Below are 26,867 nucleotides of genomic sequence, written 5' to 3'. Positions count from 1 at the left end.
AAATTTTGGCTGCTAAGCCCTGAGATTTCTTTCCTGAATGGATGCTTCCCTAGCACACAGCAGCCAGGAGGCATCTCTAAACAATCCATTTTATTCCCTCATTTTACCAATTCTATGGGGCCTGTAAACACATTCTACTTCTTTTCTTTGTCATTGCCACACTGGGATTCACCTGGACTATTCATAGTACTCTGCATACACTCAGTTTAATCCACTGAGAGCCCACCAGAAGCAGGCAGGGAAATGAAAAAGGCAATTAACTTCGTCCCACATAGACCCCTCGGACAGGTCAGACGACTCATGCTCATGTAATGCCTGTGCCCCACCAGTGTCTGTGATGTCATCCTAAGGCCCTACTTTATATCCACCCTATGATCACCTGAGCACACCAGATGCATCATGCCTAATATTCCCAGGTCGGACTACACTTGCAGCAGGAGAATATTGCCAAGAATAATTCATAGACTCACAGAATCACTGAGGTTGGAAAAGACCTTTAAGATCATCCAATCCAACCCCACCCCAACCCACCATGCCCACTCATCATGTCCCCAAGTACCACATCTCCACTGTTTCGGAATACCTTTAGGGGCAGTGACCCCAACACTCCCTGGGCAGCCTCTGCCAGTGCTTTAACAGTCTTTGGAGAATGAATTGTTCCTAACATCCAACACTTTTGTTTTTTTCAAAGACAATTTGGTACGTGGCTCCTTGGTAAGAGAAAAGTGTTCAAGCTCATGCATATTCCAAAATCTTCTGTCCGTTTGGAGTAGCAACGTGTCACAGAGTCACAGAATCACAGAATTGTAGGGGTTGGAAGGGACCTTCAGAGACCATCGTGTCCAACCCCACTGCCAAAGCAGGTTCCTACAGCAGGTCGCACAGGTCGGCATCCAGAGCGTCTGTTGAGGAGAAGACAAAGCCGTAAGGACTATTGCTTCTTACGGTAATTTATTTAAGTGTCCCCTTTGTCCATGTATCTGCTGGGGTCCTTCACTTTCGTTCTGCTGGATGCTATAAGACATCTCAGTCTGTGTGAACCCAGTTGTGCCTTTAAGCACAACTGCTATGAAGAGTCAACTGCTTCAGTTTAACATAATTCCTTCAAGAAGAGGAAAACAACAACAATGAGAAAGGTTTGGAATTGCTGATAAATCTTATTTTAAAATCCTTTTGCTTTTTTGAAAGGGTTTTTCTTTCTAAAATCTAAGCTTGCTTCTGTGTCAATTTAGACGAAAACTATTGTTAATGAGAGACATCACTGAGCTATGTGGCTTTCTAACTTAACAACAACCCCTTCCCACCCTGGTTGAAATAACAAATAAAGTATCTGATTGAAAATGCCCTTTTTCCTTCTCTAGTTTTATAAACAAAGCAGCTAAGGAGAAACTGATTCCTTATTTCAGAACTGCTGTCGAGCTTATTATCTTTTAGCCAATGAAAACAAATAAAAGAAGAGTACTAGTATATCCAGAGTGTTCTTAATGGGATGCAGTTTCCTTAGGTTATGCAGCGGACTGGTTGTGCAGATGAAAAGCAGCAATCAGGAGCAATCATCTTCTTTCTGCAAGTAAAATTCTATTTCTTTTATGAGCTTATTTGTTAAGAGAAAAACATCGAACCATAGAATCACCAAAGTTGGAAAAGACCTCCAAGATCATCCAGTCCAACCATCCACCTACCACCAATATTTCCCCACTAAACCACGTCCCTCAGTACATCTAAATGTTTCTGGAACACGTCTTGGGATGGTGACCACCACCTCCCTGTGCAGCCCATTCTGCTCTTTTGGAGAAGAAATTGTTCCTAACATCCAACCTGATACAGCATCGATCTGTCCGATGGTGTTTGATTTTAAAGATTAAGGTTTCTACAGCTATGTCCTGAACGGATGAATGATTGATTAAAGCACAGGCTTTGGTTCTAATTTGGTTTTCAGCACCTCCTGCAATACTGAATTTGGTGAATGTGACACAATTCAAGGCAGGGTCCTCAATAGTGAACGCACCCTGAGGCAGGACTGACAGATACAGCAGCAAAACACGTGTCTGCATTTTGTGTGGTCGTATCTCGAATCATGGAGGCACTCTGAAGGAATATTACACTCCTTTACAAAATTGGCAGCAGCATTCTAAGGAAAAGTCTTAAAAACTGTGACCTGGGACCTTTGTATTTCAAGGGAGCTCCCAGATACCAACAGAAAGCTGAGCTTCTTTGAAGTACCTCAGGTACAGCGATGGAATCTTTGGAGCCCCAACCCACTTATCACTTCTGTTAAAACTTGGCTTACACACGTGTCATTTTCCCAAGCTCTTCGACTTTCCTCTGATTTTTAAAGTGACCTTTTCCTGTCGTTCCAAATTACCCCGTTCTACGCATAAACCACAGAAACAAAACAGCAATCTGCCTCCAAAAAGTCAAGAACTGGAAACAGGCGCAAGCTTTCATCTTTGAACTCCCTGGGAACAAACCACACAGTGGCTGTACAGATTTGCTCACGGGTCTGTCATCAGATCTCAGACTGCTCCTAGATTTGACAATACAATAGGGCAGATATGCACAAAAACAAAAACAACTCCAGCAGCTTCATCAACTCCAGTGCGAGGTCTACGCATGGTGGCCTTCAGATGGACAAGAAACTTCATGTGTACAGGTCCACCTTGCACAAAATTCCTTAAAAACACTTGATTGCCAATGATTCCCCAGGTTTTGATCAGGATGATGCAATTCATTTACAGGATGAGAGGTGATGGCCTCAAGTTCCTTCAGGAGAAGCTCAGGTTGGACATTAGGAACAATTTATTCTCCCCAAGAGTGGTGAGGCAGTGGAACAGGCTGCCCAGGGAGGCAGTGGGGTCACCATCCCTGGAGGTGTTTATGGAGATGTAGGACATGGTCAGTGGGCATGGTAGGGGTAAGGTGGGATTGGGTGACCTTAGAGGACCTTACTGGTCTTTTGCAGTGATTCTATGATCCTATGATCTCACACTAAGCTAAGAGGGGTAATGAGAGCCTTGCAGTTTACACTCACTACCCAGTTTACACTGGGTAGGTTCAAATAGGACATGGTGGACGTGCACTGATGCAGGCAGACAGTTGTAACTCACGTTTCCAACCAGCCCCAGAATGGTTGGTTTCAACACCCATAGCTGCTCAGATGTGAAACTGCCAGGCTCAGGATGACACCCCCTGCCCTGCATCCCCAACTGCACTGTGGTTCTGCTCAGAGGAGAGGGAAGCTCAACTTCTTGTTATTATTCCACTGACAGGAGGAGGCCCATGAAGCTGTTATAATCTATTCTCTCAGATTAATTTCCCTTGGCAAATTAATTATTAAAAAAAAAAAAAAAAGTGAAAATTATGAGATGATGCTACTTTCTTTTCTTTAAAGGCTTTATTTGTAGGCAGCATTCTGTACAAAACAAAGCTAACTGTACATTTTGCACAAGGGCAATATTCCTGACACTTTACCAAAATAGCACTTCTGCTCAGATTTACAATAGGTGATGTCTGTTGTAAGCTAAGGCGTCATGTCTCAGCAGAGGGTGAGAGGGTGTGTTTTTCATAGCACAGAAGGGAAGAGGATGATTTTAAGATACACATAGAGGCCCAGTGCCAGTGTCTTGTACTGCGCTATTCGCAAACAGTTGCTTTGTTCACCTCAGGAAGTCACGTTCATCGGGCAGTGAAAATGAAATCGGGAAACAATGAGAAGGAAAACATAATCAACAAGCTAGATGTAGGCTCCTACAACAGGATATGCTTCTGCACAGGTCTGTGCAAAGGTTTCTGCATCGCTGCATAACGTTTTGTATCGGTTTGTCTGATCGTTCGATTCCAAAAGATACGTGATGCCTGAAGGCGAATTGCTTCATGTCTTTTATCATCAAATTAAAATATGTGAGCTTTTTCTCGATGCAGAAATAGACAGAGGTTCGGTTGGTTGCTTTTCTGCTGAAGAGGTAGATCTAAGTGAGTATTTTCATTGCCTCTTTATTGAAGGAAGCCACAGGAAACCTCAAGAGCAAAGCTGGTGGCAGCAGCTCAGCGATGCAGTGCTCCAGCTTGGTGGGATTGCCCTGCAGAGGCAATGCTTCAGTAATGTGGTCCAAGTGTTGTACTTCTTGGCACAGGTGAATCTTGAGTTAGTTCAATTTTAAACAGATGGCAGACAATGGGCTTTACAGAAAAATGTGTGTAGAAGTAATTACAGATAATGAGTAAGGAAGACCTGGCTCAATGGTATTCTGTTATAATAAAATTTAAGGTTCAATTGAACTATTATTCATAATCAGTAAGAATGGAGCCTTAAAGGCTTTGCAGGCTGTTTTAAAAAGAGGATCAGAGTACAGGGCTCCCTCCCACCTTCATTAATCTTTCAAGATAAACCATAAAACATTATCAGTTTCCAAGCCTTACTCATTAATCTTAACTCTTTCTTAAAACCTGAAAAATTATTACATCTTGAGGGATGGAGTTCATCTGAGGCAATCCCCTTGGGCTCCATCTATACTCAGTTTATAATCCTCCAGTCAGGAGCACATTTCTTCTTGTCCATAAGAAAAGATAAATCACACCCTACTCTGAAGGGAGCCCAGAGCAAGAGCTCCTCATCATCACATATCTGCGTTGGAGACATCCATATTCCAGTCAGATGAAATCAGGGCAGTAACACAGCAGCTCCCTTCCTTCCCAGAGGAACACTTCCAGAAAGGAGGATTTTTGGTACACCTGGTTCCAAAAATCTTCCATCGTTTTTCATCTCTTCACTATTTTCTGTCCAAATGCATTCTGAGAAATCTTATTTTATGATCTTGCTGCCCTCTTGGACTGTTTGCTCCATTGAGCACAGGGGGACTGTAGTTGATAGGAAAATTCAAGACAAAAAGGTGTTTAATTCAATCTGGTGGCCTGGCTGACTCCAAGGTCCAAGCCGTGCCAAACTGGGATCTTTGAATGTTTGGGATCCAGAAAATGGAGATCTTAAAGGTCAGGTGAGGTGTGCATCGTAAAGGCAGCCTTGAGTCCACCTGCAGCTGGCTGTGCAAACATCCCCCTACGTACAGTGAAACGTAGGGAGCTGGCAAAGGTCACGTAGTGTGCCCACAGGGAATTGGGAATGGGCTCAGATCTGATGCTCTCCATGATGCCAAGGCTGAAAGGGAGATATTCATCTCACCAAGTTCACAGAAAGAAGTTTGCCTACCTGACCTAAAACAAACAAATTACATTACACAGCATCACATAAAATGAAAACGACGGCAGCGCTGAGATATTTTACCACGTGTAGACAGTTTGATGAGTGCAGGAAGCAAAGCAGGGCCTGGTGCTTACTCACAGACTATCTCATGTTTTCTGGTAGCATGCACAGGTTGGTTTCCAAATCTAGCTCACGTGCCCTGAGATTTGTATCTGCAGAGGCAGCTTGGTATCTGCCAGCTACACGGAGTAGAACACTGAATTTCTGATGGAAATTGATTTTGAAAACAGCAAGTGGTTCATTTGGGCTCAGCGAGGTTTGCATACTGAGCAGTAAGAGAGTGCTGTGATAAAATTAAAAGTCTGTTATGAAACTCCCATGATAATTGCACTCCCAAAAGATAAAAATAATTCTAGAAACACTGTTTCTCTGCAACTTGTCCATTAGCAATTAATATTTTCCAAAGCCTTTTTTTCCAATCTTCAGTACAGTACAACTCGTTCCAATTTTGGTAAATTTTTGCCAAAATATGTCACTTAAAAAGTTCATTTCAGAATACAAACTGCTGTTCTGGTACCTCGTGGTACATCTGCACTGTACACCATTTTCTCACACGCACTTTATTTAATCATGTATAACAGTAAATATCACAGACAAGTGCCCTTCACATTTCCAATCTAACATCACTTCTGTTTTCAAGCAGCAAATCACAGAACTTATTGGTCACTTTGGTGTAAATAAAGCCTAGTAAGTAAACTGTAGCCCATATGGTTACCAGTAGGTTCAGCCTTAGATTTGGACTTAGTAATATATGGCAATGAAGTGAATATTTATTTCTTGGATGGTGTTTCATCCTGGCACTGGAGTGTTGCAGGTGAAGAACGAGGCAGTACAGGAAGGCAAAACAGGGACAGAAATAGCAGCTCGGCTCCTTTCATCAGATTTTTGGGAACAATTGCAGGATACAGAGTTGATCCAGAAAGGGACCTCGAGGGGACATAGGCAACTCCACTGCTTTACCCGTAACCGTCACTGGACATTGGAGACTCTCAGTCTACACATTGAAACTGTACATTAAAGGCATCAACAAAGAATTTATCTAAGTGTTGTTTGCATTATAAGCAAGATATCCAAAGCATGAGGCGAACAAGGTGACGCTCTTCCAGCCTGCACACAGCCATGTCATTCTTCCTCACCATAAGTGGCACAGAACTCCTGCCCTATTTCCTGTATTGGTGGGAATAGGAATGTGCTAATTCTGTCATTTCCTTTTTTTTTTTCTTGCAAATAAAGTGCAGGTCGGGTCAGTCACAAGATTGGTTCTGTGCCATTCCAGTCAATAACAGCTCCTTGCCACCTAGAAATAAAAGCAACCATTTTACATCCGTGAGTTTATCGGGTTGTTGGAAAGGTCAGCTCAGCATTCTCAACCACCCAACCACTCCTACAGAGTGTAGGATGGACTCAGTTAGGGTAACTTACCACACCTTCTCCAACGAAAAGGAAGCAAAATGAAGTATTTGCACTCCTAATTTTAGGGTCCCACATTTGGAGATCGTTTTCCTTATGCTTCACACAGCCTCCTCCAGGCAATAGAGTTCTCAGCAGCAGCTGATTCAGAACAAGAGCATTGGCTCTGCAAAGACCATGGGCAATTTCCAAGATGGGTAAGAGAATTACCCGTGTGTAGCCCAAATGAGACCAAATAACTTCATTAGCAGCTATCCTCGCTCTTGCCCTTGGCTCCTTTGAAATATTCACTGGCTCACCCTAAAGGTAATCTTTTGCTTTTTCTATGGGGAGGCTTTGTTTTTTCTCTGTCTTACCCTTTCTTCAGAATAACATTAAAGATACATACTGAAAAAAAACATGTATATGCACAAAATTTTCCACCTTCTGAATTTCTGGCCGTGTATTGGCCACTATTGCTCAGCTGCCCACTCCAGGAACATCAAACCTGCACTTGTTGCCAGTTGGCTCCCCAGTGGCTTCACCAGGCTGAAATGGGTCAACTCTTCCTACCACCAGAGTCATTCATTAGGTGCCTGGCATCCTTGTCCATGCCAATTTTTCAAATTCATGGTCCAGAGCTTCTAAGAATGGAACTCCTATCAAATACACAGATCTGACATAGATCTGGTGGGGACAGTGTTGACTTGCCAGACTGCAAGCCACATTCAGTCTGTCACGGAGGAAAGGATACGTCAGCACAAATACAACAGCTCAGTCCTTTCACTGAGCAGTCAGTTACATGTAAAACAAATCCAAAATCTGAATCCCTGTCGCATTCAGTGCAGGGTCTCAAGGGAAGTGACCACCTGTGGGACTTTTTCAACCATCCCCAATGAAAGCACAAGTAAACAAGTGTGGAAAATCGGGACTGCGAATTTGTTTCCTTCCTTTTTTTTTTTTTTTTGATTTTGCCAAGAAAATTAAAAGAAAAATATTGCAGGATGGGTGTCCTCCTCCCAGGGTTTAACAGGAATACACAGGAGTGATGCCTCTCGCATTGAGCTGATGGCAGAATGTGTCCTTGCTGGGAATAGCTGACCTAGTCTAGCATTTGTCAGGGCAGACAGATGCCTCTGCCAGAGGTTCATTTTCCCCCAGAAAAAAACCCAAACACAAATAGGAAGAACAGTTGCCACCTTCTGATCCTATTGGATAGTTCTAGGAACACCATCAGCTCTTCCTTTGTCTTTGCATATAAATTCTACCTCTCCGAGGTGATTACAGCATCAAGAGGGATCTACAGAGGCCACATGACGCAAATTTCATCTGCTCTGAGGTTACTCAGTGAAAATATTAATGCTCTGACACCATTTTTAAGTTTCTGGCTTAAAATATGGCTAATCACTGGTAATCAATGGTGCAGAACTGGCCTTTTTTGAAACAGGCTTTCAATAAAGAGCTTAACCAGCACAGCGTATTCTGAAGCAGGACTCTGTGTAACTTTCCCTACAGGTCTTATCTCCTCTATTTATTTTCCAGCTATTTTTCTTGAGCTATCTGTAGAACGAAAAGCAATTTGCCAATTTGCTCATGCAGAGACAGCTTTGAAACTTTCTTACCCATTGCATCTGCACAAGAAAAGGTGTCAGATAGTGAGAAGCTCTTTCACAGGTGCTGAACTGGTCATTCCTTAATGAAAAAAACACGATCCAAAAAATTCAGAGCTCTCATTTCTCCAACTGACTCACCACAGTGTAACCTAAATGGAACTCAGATGGAATTACAATTTATCAGATTAGCAATATGGAAACAACACTGGTCTCATCTGGTTTGACTACGACCTCATTTGAGGGTCATGGAAGTTAAATGGAGCAGTTCCACTGAACCTTGGAAGAACTGGTTCGAGCCCTGAGCAATGCTCCCTCTGGAGTAACTTTCAGAGAATATCTCTTGCATTGATCATCTGGCACCAATAATTTAGGATTAAGTGCCCACCCCTTCTTCTTATCTATCATATTTCTACCAAATGTCTCACTTTGAAGGAACACTGTGCCACGCCGTTCCAGAACCACAAAAGAAAGCTGAATGTTGTGGGCTAACAAAATCTAAAACTAGATTCAGATTATAATATCAGATCAAAGTTTTCTTCCCCTTAGGTAGAGCTAACAGATGTTACCTGCAGGTGTTCAAGGTTGGATGGGGCCCTGGGCAGCCTGGGCTGCTGTGAAATGGGGAGGTTGGTGGCCCTGCATTGGTGGGGGGTTGGAGCTTCGTGATCCTTGAGGTCCCAACCCAGCCATTCTGTGATTCTATGATTCTATTAGCACCAGCCCAGAGAGATGCTGAGGATGATGACTGTGAAATGAGAGTATTCTTCAGGGGAAAATGGGATCAGGCATCTGCATGGCATCTCCCAGAAACTCCCCCAAGGTTGCCCATTACAGACGCCTGTCGATACAAACCTGACTACTTCTATGGATGTCTTAGGCTGAAAATCCCAACAGAAGTTGCACAACAGTGACTCTTCAGCTGGGAGTCTGCAGGTTAAATCGATCCCAGCTGAGGACCATTTGTCCTAGTCATGGAAAGGGTTAACTGCTTTAAACTCAAGCCCTCCTTTTCTGACATTTTGCAAAAATAGGGAATAAAAGCATAAGCCTCCTCCTGCAGAAGCAAAACAACTCCTCTGTTAATAATAATGAAAAAGCTAAAAACAGAGACTATCTATTACAGATGCAGATCTTTCCATTGGCAGATGGTAAGAGAACAAACAGCAGACAGGTGGCCACCATAGGACTCAACACCCTGCACGGTGCTGATGTTCAGGTATGGGGCAACCCTCTGGTAAGACTTCCTATGGACTGAAACAGCACTAAGTCGTGCAAATGAAAAGAAAAACCCCTAATGGAAATTTGGAAACAATGGTCGATTCAGTTCTATTCTGTTACACTATTAAATTGTCCACACTGAGAAACTACTCTACTTTTTTTGATGAGAAAGATCTGATAATGAGCTTTATTGCTGTAATGCTAGGTGAAAAAGGAGTAGCAGCCCTGTTAGTTTGTTTGCTTGCTTGTTTGTTTGTTTGGCTTGCTTCAGTAACAATTATTTTATTGGTGTTTTCCACAGTTGTATGATACTAAATATTTGTTTTTGTATCTCTCAATTTGTTAAACGCTCGTTGGTTTGTTTTGTTTTTACTTTTCCCCATATACTGTTTATAGAGTTGGAGAAAAATTTCTTCGAGCAAAAAGGAATAACATGGCATGAAGGACCTTTAGCAGCAAGGCCATGCTTGAATAAATACGTTCAAAGCAATTGGAGAATACAGAAAACAAGGAGAGAGACTGATCGGGGTAAATCAGATCGTCCCAGGAATGGTACAAACACAATTAATTGACACTGGAATTTGGTGGTAATTTACTTCCACAATAGATTAAAGTAAGGAATTCAGAATAAACAAACATCATCATTACCAAAGCTTTGTGTAACTTTGATGCAACGCCAGGAATTGAAGACATTTTAAGAGTGACTTTAAATAGTTGCATGCAGTGTTCTCCCCACTCTGTGGGTTTCTGAGGCTAAGGATTATCTGTCTTTGTTTGCAGTCATGCTGATGTTTCCCTTGAACAGTAGAATCCATACAACCTATATGTGCAGGGAGCCTGAACCAACGGTGCTGTCACGCTGAAGGATGCCTCATTTGTTTCCTGTAACTCCATAAAGCCAGCCCTGCAGGAACACACTGGTTGGCAGCCACTGTCCTTATTTGTTTTGCCTTTTTTTTTTTTCTTAGCAGGAAAAAAAAAATGTGGCAGAGAAAGGAGGGAAATGACAAGGGAAATCTGAAGCTGCAAGGCTGTTATGGGCTTTGACAATGAGGCTTTTAATTCTTGCTCCAGAGATACTCAGATAGCAGCTTTCAAAGTCCTGTTGAAGGAGTGATATAAAGCTGATACTTTCAGCCTGATTTTGCTTCTTCCATAACTCAGTAAACTGAAAATGTTCTCGTTAACACAATCATCACAATTTGGATAAATAATTAAAAGTCCATCATTTCACATCATGTTTGCCTGGAGAAGTCAGTGCTTCCATGGGCAGTTTGAGAGAAATGAGACCACTGAGGTCTTCAGGTACTGAAGGTGGTACCCAAGTGCTTCTGTGCTTGGATATTTTTCAGGAAAGACTGATAGAGATGGAAGAGAATTTCTTCTTTTCTCATTATACCTCTACAGTAGGAACCAATGAATCCACATTTTGATCTTTTGAAATCAAGTTGAGCTCTCGAATTATGGCTCAGTCAGCTTCTGGTGACATAATGACAGTTCCTCTAAGAGGGAAACAAATGCCTTGGACAATTTGATGCACAATGGAGAGTGATCTTTTCTAACTCTTAACCAGTAATTTTGCAAGAGTAACTGCCACAATATTAACCTTTTAGCCACACTCAAGCTTTACATATATTATTTACATAATTCTGTAAAAATATTTGCATGTTAAATGCCATTTTCACTTACTTTGTCCTAATGCAGTGCTCAAGTGGAGGAGTAAGATCGTTTTCTTCCGTGCACATCTGAGTCGTGTCTAAAAACACATATCAGACATAATTAGAGGCTGAGGTATATATCTATTAATTTCTACACTGCAGTGGTTTCTAGGAAGTCCACCCATGGATGTGACAGCATAGACAAGAATCCCTGCTACTCACACTGTAAACCTCATAGCATTTCAGCTCCTGGTCTATTGCCTATTCCTGTGGTGGCTGCTCAAAGGATGAAAGGAGGTGACTACATGTAAGCTTGCTGTTGGGAACAATCCCTAAGTTGGGCCCAGTGTTAGCTGATTTGTCTAGAATCTTGCCCAGAATTGTACTGACTACTTAGCAATAAGGATAACTGTGGGACAGTGTTTGGACCATAACCTGACCCAGGTTACCTGATCAATACAGAGATGGTCTCAAGGAAAACTAGAAGGCCAGAAGGTGAAAGGATGTGCTGGAGGGCTACTGTGAGGATCTGTTTTGCAGTCCATGAATGGATTATTAAGAAAGCAGTTTAATCACACACTGAGGACAGTAAGAGTCCTACACGTGAATAACAAATCCCAAGTCCAGCCAAAAGTAAATTAACATTCCTTCACCCCTGAAAGGAAAACTGTCCCTTCACTGTGGAAAGAGAGCACAGATGGGAGAAGACAGCATCGTGTGAGATGGAAGAGAGCTACCACAGTCTCTGAGCATTCCTTTGGGATGGAGAGGCAATTGCATTGTTCCGGGGAAAACAGAGAGGTCAGTGTCTCAGAGCCTGGATCTGTCAACAGTGAAAGTAGTTGCTGAATTTCCCAGGGAGAAAACATCCTGCAGCCAGCTTGGATGTCAGTCTGCTCAGCTGTTTCCTGTTTTGGAGTAAAACATCTTAAACTGCTGTACACTGGAGCTGGTTTTTGGCAGTTTTCTTTCAGCCCACGGGAATGTTGTGAGCAACTGATGGTACCAAGCCAGGGTGCAGGATATGGAGCTGACGCAGTGAGACTGATGGAGACAGGATGGGAGGCAAATGCTCCTATATTCACTGCTGCCCGTCTCAGCTATATCTGACTTCCTCCTGTCAGTACAAATGCCTGCAGAATGCTCTGAGCGACTGCAGGGGCAGAGTAACAGAAAACAGTCAAAATTTAAAATTACTTAAAGTAGTGGCAGTTTTATCCTGGAACCTCAGGAACTGAAGGGATACACTGGAATCTTTCAAGATTCAATGGCCCTCTCTCATCCTAATATTTAAGAGTTTATAAGAGTTTGTTACAGGTCTCCAATGGCACATCACAGAATCATAGAATAGCTTGGGTTGGAAGGGACCTCAAGGATCACGAAGCTCCAACCCCCCACCAATGCAGGGCCACCAACCTCCCCATTTCACAGCAGCCCAGGCTGCCCAGGGCCCCATCCAACCTGGCCTCCAACACCTCCACGGATGGACGGGGCATCACAGCCTCTCTGGGCAGCTGTTCCAGCACCTCACCGCTCTCAGAGCAATGAACACCTCTTTCTCTCAGGTATTCCAGAGGCACTCAGACCTTTTACTAAGGGGCATGGGTCAGTGGGGAAATATTGGTGGTAGGTGGGTGGTTGGACTGGGTGATCTCAGAGGTTTTTACCAACCTTGGTGGTTCTATGATCCCTATGAATAGTGTTTGTGCACTCCAGGAATTCCTGACACGGACATTTAGGATCTGAGGATCCCTTACTGAGAAGCAGCATTTGCTGTCCTAATCACAAAATCAGCAGAAAATAGGCATCCAGCACAGCTGCCTTTCATAGTCATTGCCAACTTGCAAAGTTTTCTCAGTTTTAGACTTGAGTTCTTCCAACTGGATTTTGAACTGCTGTTCTTCATAGAAAGGAATAGGAAAGTATCACTAAAAGTATACCTTACCAAATCAGGCAATATGTTATTCAACTAATGACTGCATTAAAATGTTTCACATAACTCATTTAGGAGCAAAGAGCCTCAGTGTTAAACTTTTCCACCTAGGAGTCACCAAGAGCAAGAAGGACCTGATCTACCTATGTGATCATCATTTATACTTATACCTAAGCTAAAGATGATGAGAAACTGAGCGTCAGATGAGTTACAAACTTGTTATTCAAGAGATATGTGAGGACAGGTTCAGGAGAGTGGAACTGGAACAGACAAGACATAATGCTCATTATTTAAATGTCCACCTTAGGAAGTGATGTTTTATTAATTGCTTTTCCAGAAGACTTTTGCACGTTGGAACAATCTCACCTTAACTTTGGAGACAATATATTGTGAATGTTGGCATAGATAGGTATTAATGGTGTATATTAGAAAACAGTAGTATTTCTCCAAGCAGAACAAGAAGCTCTTTCATACAAGAGCTCTGCGTGACCTGTAACAACAATCTCACTGAGTCCCTAAACAACTGACGAAAGCACATGAGCAATTAATTTAGATCCACTGGCTTGTTTTCTCTCTATGACTATCAGAAAATTCTACCAAATGGAAAGGACTGATGAACCTTTATTTAGGATTGAGTGTTGAACTCGCTAGTAGCTGCAGCCTGCTTTTAGGAAGGAACTTCATATTTCTTGTCAATGTTTTGCAAAGGGGTAATCCGTGTGAGAAGCAGGGCAGAGTCTCAATCCCATGTAATATTGATGGTCATTTAATGCAAAACAGTATTTGCTGTTAACCCCAAAATTAATTCTGCTCCTACTTTCTGGCTTCTATGCAATTCTTGCCCAGTATAATTTCTTCAGGATTTTCTAAATGTGATCTTGATTGTAATCTTCATAACTGTATGTAAGATCTACATTTCAAGGAATTCCCTTTATTGCTAGCGAGAAGCAAGCAACCTCCCAAACTCAGATCTGTGAGATGTGGCTGTGCAACATCCAGGACTTCATGCTATATCTCTGCATAATGCTGCCTTATCATCACAGCTTGTTGATATTTCCATGGTGGAAATACCAGTCATACTTGCCATCATGGTATTTCTACCTGGTACTGCATGCACAGCTTAGATTTATGTTCAGTGTCACCTTTAAGAAGTAAAACAACTCCAGTTTTTCTCCAGACCAAGTGCAGGATTACTGCACTGCCAGAGCTACAAAAGCCTTTGCCTGGAATGATGAAACTATTTGCAGTTTACAGCCTTCTGCAGAATGTCACAGATAACAAAAGAAGAGGCTGGATCCATGGAAGGGGCTACGGCTGCAACAAAAAGACATCTACCTCTCAGAGCAAGTCTCATCTTTGAGGAGAAATAGACAATTCTGCCTCTGAACACTTTCTCTTCCAGGGCTCTCAGAGTGTTGGGTACATTTGGAGCTTGGAGATGTCTCTGATTTATCAAAGAGAAAAAGAAGGATGCCTGTTTTGGACCGTATGATGCACAATGCAGCAGAATACAATGAACACGTCTCCATCTCCCATTCCTTTTCAGAATCCTCTGCACCACTTGGAAAGAATCCTTCTACCTGAAGGAGAAATCCTCTGCTTACGGTCACGAGCATGTAGCAATTCCCTTGGACCGTCTGAAAACAGCAAGCCTAGGGACACATCCACAGACCAAAATCAAAAGAGATTACTTCTTTTATACAGACAACATATAACAGCCAAATAAATAAATCACGGAAGACATTCGGCCTAAAAAGGCTGAATAAAAAAAGTATTAGCCTATGAAAATAGTGAGACTGTTGGTAATCGTTATTGTTCTGATGATAACTTGTTAACGTTTACAATATGTTGTCTCCAAGTGAAGATATAGGGATTTTTTTGTACAATCTGTTTCAATAAATCTTCCTGTATCTGGGACAGACTGTGTGGGAACCATTTTGCAGCAGTGTGCTGTGGAGGTTGAGAAATGTGCAGAAATAACATATAATGCAATGGCTACAATTGAAAGTCACGGACTTTAATCAAAATAAGAGCAAAGAAAGGCTACAGCATTCACTACCAAACCTTATGAGACGTTAAAGGCCTCCAGAGCCACCATCATACCAACTGCTTTGCCACAGGGCCTTAATTAGAACATGCAGCCCTCGTGTGTAACTCATCCTGTCCAAGAATCAGAATGTCAGTGCAAACAAGGAACAGCAACAGGCTGTTTTTAAGAGAGGACTTCAGCAGAGTGTCTCCTTCAGATAAAGATGGAGTTTGATTAGGTTGTATACATGCAGCGATGGATGGAAAGCAAAGGATAAGGAGGCTATCATAAGCAAATATGAATTTAGTGCTCAAGAATATCTTAATATGGAAATGAAGCTTTCTTAGCATCAGAATACTGCTTGTCCAACTGTCTTCCAGTTCAAGAAGCACAACTTCTGTAAAAGCAACCCCATAATTTGACATGGTTTCCTGAAAGAATGTGTTTAACAAGTCAGATCTTTCACATTCTCGTATTTCCAAGCGTGCTCACAAGCAGGCCTGTCCTTGCTAGATGTTATGGCCATCTTGTGAAGCAGCTGGATTTGGAAGCAAGGATTCAATCCTTGCTCACCTGCTCTGCTCACACTACCATGTGTGTAGTGCTGAGGAACAGAAGGTTTGCACTTTCTGCCTGCAGAAAACACACAGCAACAGCTGGAGGAAAATGCCCTTCCAAGGGCTTGTCCTCATGACTGCCTTGAGAAATCTGCTTTCAAATGAAACATCAAGACTAATTCTGGAAATTAGAAAACAGGCTCACAAATGCTCTCGTAATGCCAGATACCATCATCAATTTGTTCACTTTTCATGCAATTTTGGATGCTTCTTTTCGATGTCACCACCGCAAGGGGTGAGATGCAGTCACTGCACTGTACGTACCAACTGTTAATCGTATTTCTTCTTCTTGGTTGGCCAAGCCATCGTAATAATAGAGATCAAACCTCCGCTCGGTTTTCCAGTCGCCTTGTAAATCCTTTTCCAGACAAAAAAGCACACTGAAGTGGCTTTCACTGCATACCAACCAAATTGGGTATTTAGGAGTCTTCAGGTAACAACCGACCTAAAAGAAAGATTTAGAAGATTACAGACCAGGAAAGACCTGGTAAGTCATTTAGAGGTTCAAAGCAAGTATCTGGCCTTGATTATAGGTGACAAAATCCAGCTGTAGTACCAAGCAAACAAGATCACATCCCAAATGATCAGAACAAGACGAAACTGTCCTCTGAAATAGCTGTAAGACTCATCTCTATCACTCCCCATGGGATTTATGTTCCTCATTGCTCTCTATAACTTCCTGAAGGGAGGTTGTAGTGAGCTGGGGGTCGGCCTCTTCTCTCGTGTCATCAGTGATGGGAGCAGAGGGAATGGCTTCAAGCTACGGCAGGGGAGATTCAGGCTGGACATGAGGAAGTATTACTTTTCAGAAAGGGTGGTCAGGCACTGGAATGGATGCACAGGGAGGTGGTGGAATCACCGAGCCTGGGGGTGTTCAAGGAAAGGCTGGATGCTGTGTTGAGGGATATGGTTTAGTAGGAGCTATTGGGAATAGGTGAACGGTTGGACTGGATGAGCTTTTAGGTCTTTTCCAACCTTGGTGATTCTATGATTCTATGTTTTAAGGCAGACATACGTATACATGCTTGAATACCTACAGGGATGCATCTATTGCTCTGAAACACGGTAGATGCTGATATAAAAAGAGTCAGGGAGATTTCTGCCTCCCCTGAAGTCAGTCAGTAAAATGCAGTATTTTCTTCACCTGACACTACTGTGTTCTGAGATAGCTACCACTCTCCTTTGCGTGCCGCTGTCTTAATCCATGACAGAATCACTGCCATGCTGGTTGTTGTGTACAACCATCTTTATTCTACCTGAAGTTTTGTGTTTTATCTCCTAAACAGACGTGGCACTGTTGGGATGATGTAGATCTGCAACTCAAGGGATGGCAGCCAAGCGTCCAAGTGTACATGCAGGAAAATGCAGCATCAGTTTCTGCCTCTGTAATACAGGTACAGTACAGTACAGCACTAAAAAGCAGAAGCCAATAAATATGCAGTTGCAATGAAAAGCCTAAAGAGTATTCTAAGGCATAAGGAACATATCCTTCTTATTATTAAGATTTAGAACTCAAATCTGAAGTGTTACAAAATTATCTTCCCAAATGATAATTTCTTCTGATGCCGGATAACAGTTACTCACTACTTAAGTAACTCCTGCCTGATTCATTGCTCTGTCTGTATCTATTTAAAACAGGCTTTTATGCAACAGTTTTGTTTTTTAATTCTTGGCTTCCATGTACTGCATTTTTTTACAAGCTTACAAAAACACTCATAACACAAGTTATCAAGAAGGGAAATACACAGATGCAACAAAAGACGGCAAATTAGAGGGCAATGGATGAAAAGATTCAGTTGCACAAACATCCACATTCTAGTATCCTGATAAATCAAAGCCAAAAGGGAACAGTCACTCTTCTCTTAAAAAAATAACATGTTTTCTTCCCATATATGTCTGCTAAAGTAACTTGTAAGCTTCATCAAACAACGTTCGACAAAAAAGGATTAGAGAGATACAGAACTGTTTCCAAGCAGACGTCCACCCCAACTCTTACTCACATGAACAATCCCACTGAAGTCAGGACAAGCTGTTCAGATGAGTAAGGTCTTGCAGGAACACCTTCCAAATATGCACAGTTTTCAATCACAACGCTAGCGGAAGAAGGCAAGGCCCTCAACTTGAGGGCAACAATGAGAACATCAAAATGTTGCATGTCAAACCTCATTTCCCATAAGAAACGAGAAGTCTCCATTTCAGTTGCATCGCTTTCACTCTGAACTTTTAGCTCAGAATCAGATGCTGCTGTTAACATCACACTGTGTACCAGCAGTGGCCAGTGCCTCCTGATGTGCTTCTCCCCCACACCTCTACCACTTTGTTTTACTGCCATCAGCTTCTAGGGGCCTCCAGCTAAGTCAAGCTATTCCTACTCCAGTAGAGAAAACAAGTTCAGGTTTTGTTCACAGCCTTAAGTCCACTTGGCACAGAATGGTTTGTATCCACATGGCTATAAGCAGCATCCCTATCTTACAGCATTCCTCAAGCTACATGCGTATTTCTTTCTACAAAAAGCAATACAATGAAATTGAGAAACATGCTTCCAAACTTTCAGGAAATACATACAACCATGGATTCACAACCATTTGTTCTCAGATCCACGCCTTGGTCTTGGTTAGTTTTGCATCCAGACACGGCCTGCAGCAATCCCAGCCATCACTGCAGCGGTCCACCCAGCAGCTGGCTACTTCAATCTGTTTCTAATCTCACTTCCAATTTAACTGTACAGAAAATTCAGTTCTGAGATGACTTTTCTTCCCACACAACAGTGTGCTGAGTAGAACTGTAAGACTTAATGAGCAAAGAGTCCATAGTGAAGTCTAATAGCAGCCCATATCCAAGGAATTACATCCTTCAAACACATTTACTCCCTTCTCTTATTGCCTTTTATCTCCTGATGTGCATCTGCCACGCAGAAACAAACACCCAAGCCCAACCACTAACAGTGTCACATGTTCCCTTTGCTCTATCTAAACACTCCCATGCCTCTTCATCCTTCTCCATACAAGTATGTGCCATGTTTTCTGCAGGCTCTCCTTGGCCTTATGACAACTACAGACATCTTCTATCAGTTCCCCAAGCTCTCTGTTACATCAGCAAAATAGTTCAAACAAAACTCAGAAAAATACACAATAATCTGAGAAACAGCCCATGAACTCCAGGCAGGTGGGAGCAGTTTCCCTTAAACATATCTCCATTTAATGAGGTGATAAGTAAATTATACATGTCCTGTAGCCTTTGATACATGCACGTAGTGATCATGCTGTGCAGCAACATTGCACTTACGTTTATGAGCATCGGGGTGGACAAAACAGCCCCCACCCTCACTGTGAGGATTCTCTTGCCTACTTTTTCAAGCATCACTTGCTGAGTGGACAAAAAGAATGTCTCCTTTTAACTGACCCACCTGATCAGTGGTGAGTGCTTCTTCAGTTGCCTGGCCAGGTTGTTGGGTGATAACAAACCTGGAGTGTACCAGGACCTTGACACAGGACACTGAAGGACAAGAATGAGCATCTCGTGATCTGAATCAAAACCACTTAAGCTGACTTTGAGCATGCACCTTCCAGCAAGTGCCCTGCAAATGTACTGGCAGCACTGATTTCCAAAGGCAAATCAGGAGTACATGGCATGAATCTGTTTAATCAAATATCATTATTTTTGTCAAGGGCTCATCAGCTGTCTTATAGTTTGAAGAACAGAAGAAGCTTCTTGTAGTATCATAAAGCATTACAGAATAATAACGCATTGCTATTCGATATTTATTTTCAAGCTTGCTCATTAATCTTTGCCAAGGCAAAAAAAATTAAGAGGGGGAATGCATAAGATGACTTTTTGTATTGCATGTTTCCAATTCCTAAGGAGACTTCACTGAACAGTAATCATATCCCTTACAAATCCTGTAAGAATGCTCATAAATTTCAGAGCCACAATCCTCATCTTTGGAAAATGTCAACCTTTCTAAAGCAAGCCCTTTCAGAAGGCTCGTTTTCAACACTACGGGTGGTCTTTTTCCACATATGACTTCAGTGTGTATTTGCACAATGCTGAAATTAAATCAGACAAATATTTACTACAGGAGAATTACTCCTATGTAGCTGCCAACATGAATGCATGGTACTGCCCCATTCAGACATGATTTCCTCACTGAGCAAGGCTTTTGCCACACGTATACCAAGTGGAACAAACAAGCAGCCTATCGTTTGTTCTGACAGCTCTTTTCCCCCAGTTGCCAGGGCCTCTGCTGGGTTGAATTAACATTAAACAATGTTCCAACAGTGTTGAAGTCAATGATGTAAAAACAGACACCCTTATAACAGTGCTTGGGTGATCGAGGACACAATTAACTCAGATGACCCATTCCACCACCATTAATAGAACAGCAGGTCAACCATATTACTGCTACATCTCCATTTGCACTTACATGCTATCATTGCATGTTATTAAGGGACGGTGTCAAGTTTATGTTCATTAAATATGCACTTACTTTTAATTTTAGATTAAGACATAAAATTAATGTTCACAACTTCTGATATTCAGACTGTGCAAAACTTAGTGGCTATGCCAGGTCAGGCAGAGATTGAAGCATTTTTTTAGCCAGATATTTATTAGCAGTAGTAAGAAAAAAATACAGATACATGGGAGTCATAGATATTTTCCATAGCTTTGAGTCCTTTCTGATGGTGAATTTGGAGGAAAAAAGTACATAACTAATGGAGAAGAACTGAAAGAGATGTGTGCTCAGTCCCAGGATGACCAAAGGGAAGAAAAGACTTGGGCAGCACTGATGTTTTTTCACTTAGGTCTATAGGAGAACACAGCAATTGTAGTAAGGCAAAAAGGTGCCAGGTAGCCTCAAGATTGTTCCTTTATCCTTGCCCCATTCTGTTGCTTTTCTTGTATGTCCCACCAAGTGAAGTAATATTGAGGGAAAATCACCCCCTCATTCAGACTTCAGGACTTTGCCATTCCTTCAGGCCAAGTGGAGGGATTTATACTAATTTCAATCTGTTGCTTTACTGCAATGGCAAAGATGGGTCAAGATTCAGTCCACTTAACTCTAACATCTATTTGTTGGCCCCCTAATTTGGGTTGGCCTCTAGGCTTTGGCTCTCTGTAAAAATCAAGGAAGAAGAGATAAAGTTTGATGGGATCAGTCCAGACCAAAATACAGATATCTACAATATGAACAGATAGGAGGACAATATTTGACTTAACATTTTCTGTTTTGCATTTTAACAAACGATGCAAAGCTCTTTTAAATGTGAAGTTTGTCTTATAGTCTTACGAAAAATTGCTGTGATTGTTTCTTATTTGGCAGCTTTGACAAGAAATCAATGCCAATATTTCAGCAACAGTGACTGGCTACTGGGAAAAAAGATGTCCATGAGGAGGACAATAGGACTTCATTAAAGAAAATTTCATTTCCAAGACAGAAAGAGGGATTTAAAAGAAAGGAATGAAGAATACACTTTAAATACGGTCAATGCTTTGTCAGGTTTGCTTCAATCAAACTGAATGTATCACATATTTTTGCCCACGGTGGCACTCATGAATGCCTTGCATAAATAGCAGCCACCTGCAGAATGCATCCATTGATGTACAACGTCTATTGCCTACCCATTACTGAAAAATAAGCAGAAAATACAACCAACCATTGGTTTCCATTTTGCAAATGCCTACTTTTTTGATGTTTTCTTAAACAAGGTGGTTAAAAAACTCTTTCTATCCCTCCCCCTCCACAACCTCACCAATGACCTGACTTGAATCCAGTCCATCTGACTGAGAGAGGCTCCTGCTTAGCAGACATACTTCCCAGCACAGGAGGTTATAGGAAGGACGTTCCACAGGGCAAATAAACAGGTGAGGTGCCAGAAGACAAACCATGTGTGCTGAATTTAATAATTCAAGTAGGTCTTGTTATAGCACAGCTTGTGCTGGTTTCATCAAAAGGACCAAAGATAATATTTCCCATATGTGGAATTTTAATGGATAAATTCTGTTCTTTTATGTTTCCTTCTCCTTCTGAAAAGACACAGGAAAAATGACTGTAATTTCTTTGTCAACACTGTTTTCTCTTCGTTTTCAGAAACATGAACACTAAAAAGCAGACTCTTTCGAAATGCTGACAGCTGATGCATGGATTTGGATGCTGTCAGGAATCAGAATATGGTGAGCCTGGGAGGTCACCTATAGATAGCTGGCTTCTCTGTGATAGCAGGACTGCCTAGGAGCAGGGAAGACCAAAAATCACAGAATATCCTGAATTACAAGGGACCCATAAGGAGCATTTAGTCCAACTCCTAGAAGAATCAGAGTCCTCATCCTGAGCAGCCTCGAATACTTACCTTAGGAGGTGTAACAGTGCATACTGTAGTGCTTTCAGAAAGCATTTCAGAAGGCCAAATCAGCCAGTATTGTACAAACCATGAAAGCAGACATTCAGAATAGCTGTACCTTCCTCAAGTTGAACCGCTAGCTCACTGCATGAGCCGGAGAAAAGCGCTTTGCCTTTTGCTCATCCATCACCTCCCTTGTAAAACGTTATTGCAAAGCCAAGGACTGAGCAAAAAGCAGGGACTTTCTCTCAGGTCACCTCTGCATTGGTCCTGCACACTTCTGCACCTGGCTTCTTTACCCGAGGTCTTGTCCCACTGCAGAAACCACACAGCTCCTCAGACTATTACGGACCCGCTGCATGCTGCCAGCCAGCAGACAGAGGGAAGCCAGCCCAGGTTTAGGCAGGTTGACCAGCTTTTAAAAACATTTCAGCAATTTATAAAGCATTAAAAAAATACCAGAAAGCCCAAAATTTTAATGAAGTCTTCCCAGTTCAATGTGTAGGATCAGGTGGAACTAAGATACGTAGCTTGAGTACAGGCTTGTCACAAAGGAACAAATCCAAACATCTGTGACTTGCCTACAGAGAAGGAACAGTGCGGATTTTTAGCTTTTTTGCATAAAAATGTGGAATTTCACTATGAAACTAAATGTTTGCATATGAATTGCATTGAATAAATCCATCTGTCATTGTCAAAAAAAAATGCACAACAAGTAATTACACTACAAAGACTAAAATGAACATGGTAATGGTAGGACTAGGAGTGATGACTGGACATGAACAGTTCCAGACAAATGACATGAAGCACACGTTTTTCCAATCAGCAAAGATAACACATTCAGCATGATTCACTGAAAGAGACTGCTGGATCAGCAACAGAGGGATTCTTCAGGAATCATGGGTGAAAAAGGGACAGATCATTTTGTTCTTATTTGCTACTGTTGACATTTGACAGAAGAATTAACTCCGTTCTCATGCCCTCACAGTGTTCTCAGCTCCAAAGATATGCCAAGAAAACTGTGCCTTATATATGAATACCCCATATTTTAGACCAGAGAGATGAAATATATAAGAATATTTTCCTGTGTGGATTTACTGCCTGGAATCTTGTGTATCTCTTAATGACTGCATTGGTAAGTAGGAAGAAGTCTACAGGAGAGCAATAAAAACAAGCTCTGGACAAGATGAGCTGTTGAAAAAGCTGTTGCGACTGTTGCATCAGCTCACAAATGTCTAGCAGATGGCCATTAGTTGTTCTGGGGGAAGGCTGGATTAGAAGGAGGAAAGATAATCAGAGGAAACTAAGTAAATGGACCATCAGGTTTAACATGTGGAAGTATGTCCAAAGCACAAGCTGTATGGTAGATAACACCACAATCTCCACATACAGAGGTACAATCCTTTTTTGTACTTCCTCATATTCTAAAGTAGACACGTGAGAAAAAAGGCAAAATCATAATTAGATGCACTACAATCAACCAATAAGTGGCTATCTGATGGCAAGAGTTTATGGAATCATAGAATCATAGAAGGGCCTGGGTTGAAAAGGACAACAAGATCATCTAGTTTCAACCCCCCCTGCTATGTGCAGGGCTGCCAACCACTAGAATGAATAGGGGTTTTTTAAAGAGAGCCTGCTTTGCGACAGGACACAAAAATATCCTGCATCATCCCCTGAGAAATCGGCTGGGTTTGACCTAGAGGGAGTTTTCCTACTCCAATGTCTATGATTCACCATATATCACGCTCAGGATTTTCTTACTCCTGGGGGAAAAAAAAAAGATAAATTACAGTTCTTTTCCATTTCTGGTTTCAGCCATCCTCACAGCCACAATGTAATTGGAGGCTGGAGCTACTTACTGAAATACAAAGAGGAAGAAAACAGTCCACTCGAAAGACTTGCAGGCAAATTCTCTTCCCAGTTCCAACACAGCAAGCTATCAGTGCCATTTGATTTCGGAAACAAGCAGGTTTGAAACAGAAAGCAGAATGTGGCCCCCTGCACCAAAGCTGTGATAGGGACTGCCCAGACTTGAAGCTAAACTCCAGCAGGAACTGGAGTGCCCAGCCCTTAGTCAGGCCATGCAATGTGCACCCAGATGTACGAACTGCAATGCTCACAGATGTTCTTAATAATAAGCGTGACAACTGGCATCAGATGCCTAACTGGTGTAGACTCAACAACAACAACAAAAAGGGAAGACAACATGTACTGGGGCTTCTGTAGCTGATTAAGAGTCTCTGGCTTGGAAAACAGATCCCTGCTCCCAAGTCCAGACGGAAGGACGGACCCCTCTCCACTGTGTAATTTGCAGAGCGAGTGGAAGACAGTGTCTGATTCTCTGAGCAACTTTTTATTTTGCTCTTAGATGAGAAAGAAATAGCTCTTAGCTGCACTGACCTCAATGACCATCTTGCTATTTAGAAGTCGCTTCGCTCACTGGAGAGTGGAAAAAATGCTACTGCAAACCTTTTTATTTGAGGTTTTAAGTGTTACATTCTTTATAGGAAAGGACAGCGAGCTTGAAATAGCCACTGAAGCTAATTTATTTTTACTTCAGTTTGCTCCAAATTAGTCCGAATTGGAAACGTTGAGATATGCTTTATGTACCGAATTTAAGCCTGATTATAACCTTGTAAATGATGTAAAGCATTGCATTAATTAAAAGTAAGAGGAATTAGAATTCTCAGTAGTAGGAAAATGGAACTGCTTTCAGCCATATGGGAAACATAGTGAAAATCTAACTCTGTTTTCAGACACATATTTATATTAGACAAGTACAAACAGACTCTGTGCTAATCACCTTCCAATTTGTATGGAGGCACTGATGGCAAATCCAGATGGGACCATTACAGTTATCTCATCTAGCATCTAACACAGGCTTCAAAGAAAATCCCAGCATCAGACACAAGACTGTTTTAGATAGAATATGTCATTAGGAAAGATGTCCACTGTGATGATAAGATCTGCTGATGGAGAAATCAGAGAAATCCTCACGCATGTTTTTCCAGAGGTAAATTAATGGCTGTCACTTCTTTTAAATTTTAATCTTTCTCAGTTCATGATAAACACAATTAAAATATTAATTTCAAAAACATATTAAAGGGAACGTTCCCATTCTGTTGCCAGCTACATCCATTGTCTGTTATTATTTCTAACACAATATGACAACCTCCAGCATTCCAGCATGAATTAGATGATGCAATCAGTCTGGCTCCTAGTCACACAAACTAATGGAAAACCAACACTTAAGGTAAGCATCAGCTCCAGATACAGCCTGTTATGTTTACATGACCAGAATATAAGCACCCACGTGTGAGCTGGGCACCTCAACTCCTCTGTAATCAGCGGAGATTTGGTGAATACAATCAAGGGAACAGCAGATACTGAAACAGAAATGTGTTAGCCAGCAAGCTGACTGCCACTGCAAGAGATCAGCTAGAAAAACATGTAAGCAATGAATGTTTGAGATGCTCAGAGATTGCCCAAGCCATTTACAGAGGGCTGCATGACACAGGACCTGCATCCAGAATCACAGAATCACAAGGTTGGAAACGACCTACAAGATCATCTAGTCCAACCATCTCCTCATCACCATTGCCACCACCAGCACTAAAAGAAGTTCACCACACTTTGCCTTGGGGCATCTGGAAATTGCACCGGAACCATCTGAGTGGGCAGCAGAATGAAGCTCATAATTTCTTACTTTCTATACTCATTCCAAGCCAATTTTAAAGTTATTAATTGTTCCCTTTTGGATAAAAATCAGAAGAATGGAAAACATACCTGGCAGACGTCATAGTGCTCAAAAAGAGACAGCAACCCAATGTCACTGCGGCTCGTGATGCCTTTCAGAATGGTGATGTTTCCATTTCCAGAATTCAGCTCTATCACATCGTTGAAAACATTGGACACAGCTTTGCCAGTCAACAGCAAGTTCACCAATTCCTGTTGGCGACGTAATTAAAATAAGCTGAGTTCTTCCAACGCGGGCGCAAAGGTGCACGTGTGCGCGTGTGAGAAATGCCATCTCCTCCCATAGGTGAGCAACAGCTTTCTGTGGCACAGCTCTCAGAGGCACACAACACCTCCAGGGCTCCGTGTTTCCCTTACCTGAGTGCAGTAGCCGTGGCTGCCGATCAGCCGGTTCGTGAGGACGTCGAAGTCATTGCGCACCCTGGAAAGGAACGGCGGATATTCAGACATGGTTGCTTCTTCTCATAAGATTTAATATGTCTAAATCCTGGGGAGGAAAAATACTTTTTCTCCAATAGGAATACAACTTGAGATTTTGGAACATTTCTCAAGATGGCTTTTTTTCCATAGAGTAAAAGGATAGATCTCAATTAAAGCCGTAGCTAGCAGTATTTACTGAGATCTAGAACAAAGAAAACAGCTGTATAGGAAAAGAAAAGCCATTATCACTACAAACTAGAACTTAAGCAGCTAAAAACTACTGGGCAGTTTGCCTTATATTACAAGCAAGACACAACGCTCTGAAAAATGAGTGTATTTGTCATTCCTGCCGTTAACCCTTGGGATAAACCCACACACTGAAGATGATATTATTATCTATGCACTATATTCTCCATGAAAAGAAGAAAGAAAAAGTCTGCGGGTGTACAAATTTATAATCCTGTCACCTCATCCCATCTTCTGCTTTCTGAAACCAAAGAGAGAACTCAGTGAAATTGCAGTACTGATCCTTAAGGAGTAGTAGTATCTACCCAAACCAAACCAGTTTCTCTCTCCCATAACTGCTGGAATTATTAGATTCGTTATTGGCCAATGCTCAAAAACATGCAGATT

The 26,867-nt window shown here is 41.9% G+C and overlaps 1 protein-coding gene across 4 annotated transcripts in view; it reads right to left on the bottom strand.

Moving 5' to 3' along the window:
- Positions 1–591: 591 nt before the first annotated feature.
- MINDY4 (MINDY lysine 48 deubiquitinase 4) overlaps positions 592–26,867 on the bottom strand; it is a 74,350-nt gene continuing 48,074 nt past the window's right edge. The window contains exons 14-18 of one of the 4 annotated variants that reach the window (XM_048951603.1): positions 26,172–26,235; positions 25,845–26,006; positions 15,982–16,162; positions 11,170–11,236; positions 592–902 (exon numbers count right to left, since the gene is read on the bottom strand). In XM_048951603.1, the coding sequence (XP_048807560.1) occupies positions 827–902; positions 11,170–11,236; positions 15,982–16,162; positions 25,845–26,006; positions 26,172–26,235 (550 nt within the window). In that variant the 3' untranslated portion in view covers positions 592–826. The other 3 variants (XM_048951604.1, XM_048951602.1, XM_048951605.1) reach the window with 3 other exon arrangements.

Source organism: Lagopus muta, chromosome 7 (assembly GCF_023343835.1).
Source record: "Lagopus muta isolate bLagMut1 chromosome 7, bLagMut1 primary, whole genome shotgun sequence".
Taxonomy (NCBI): Eukaryota; Metazoa; Chordata; class Aves; order Galliformes; family Phasianidae; genus Lagopus; species Lagopus muta.
The sequence above is the reverse complement of the archived record's forward strand: the minus strand, read 5'-3'. Positions and strand labels throughout refer to the sequence as shown.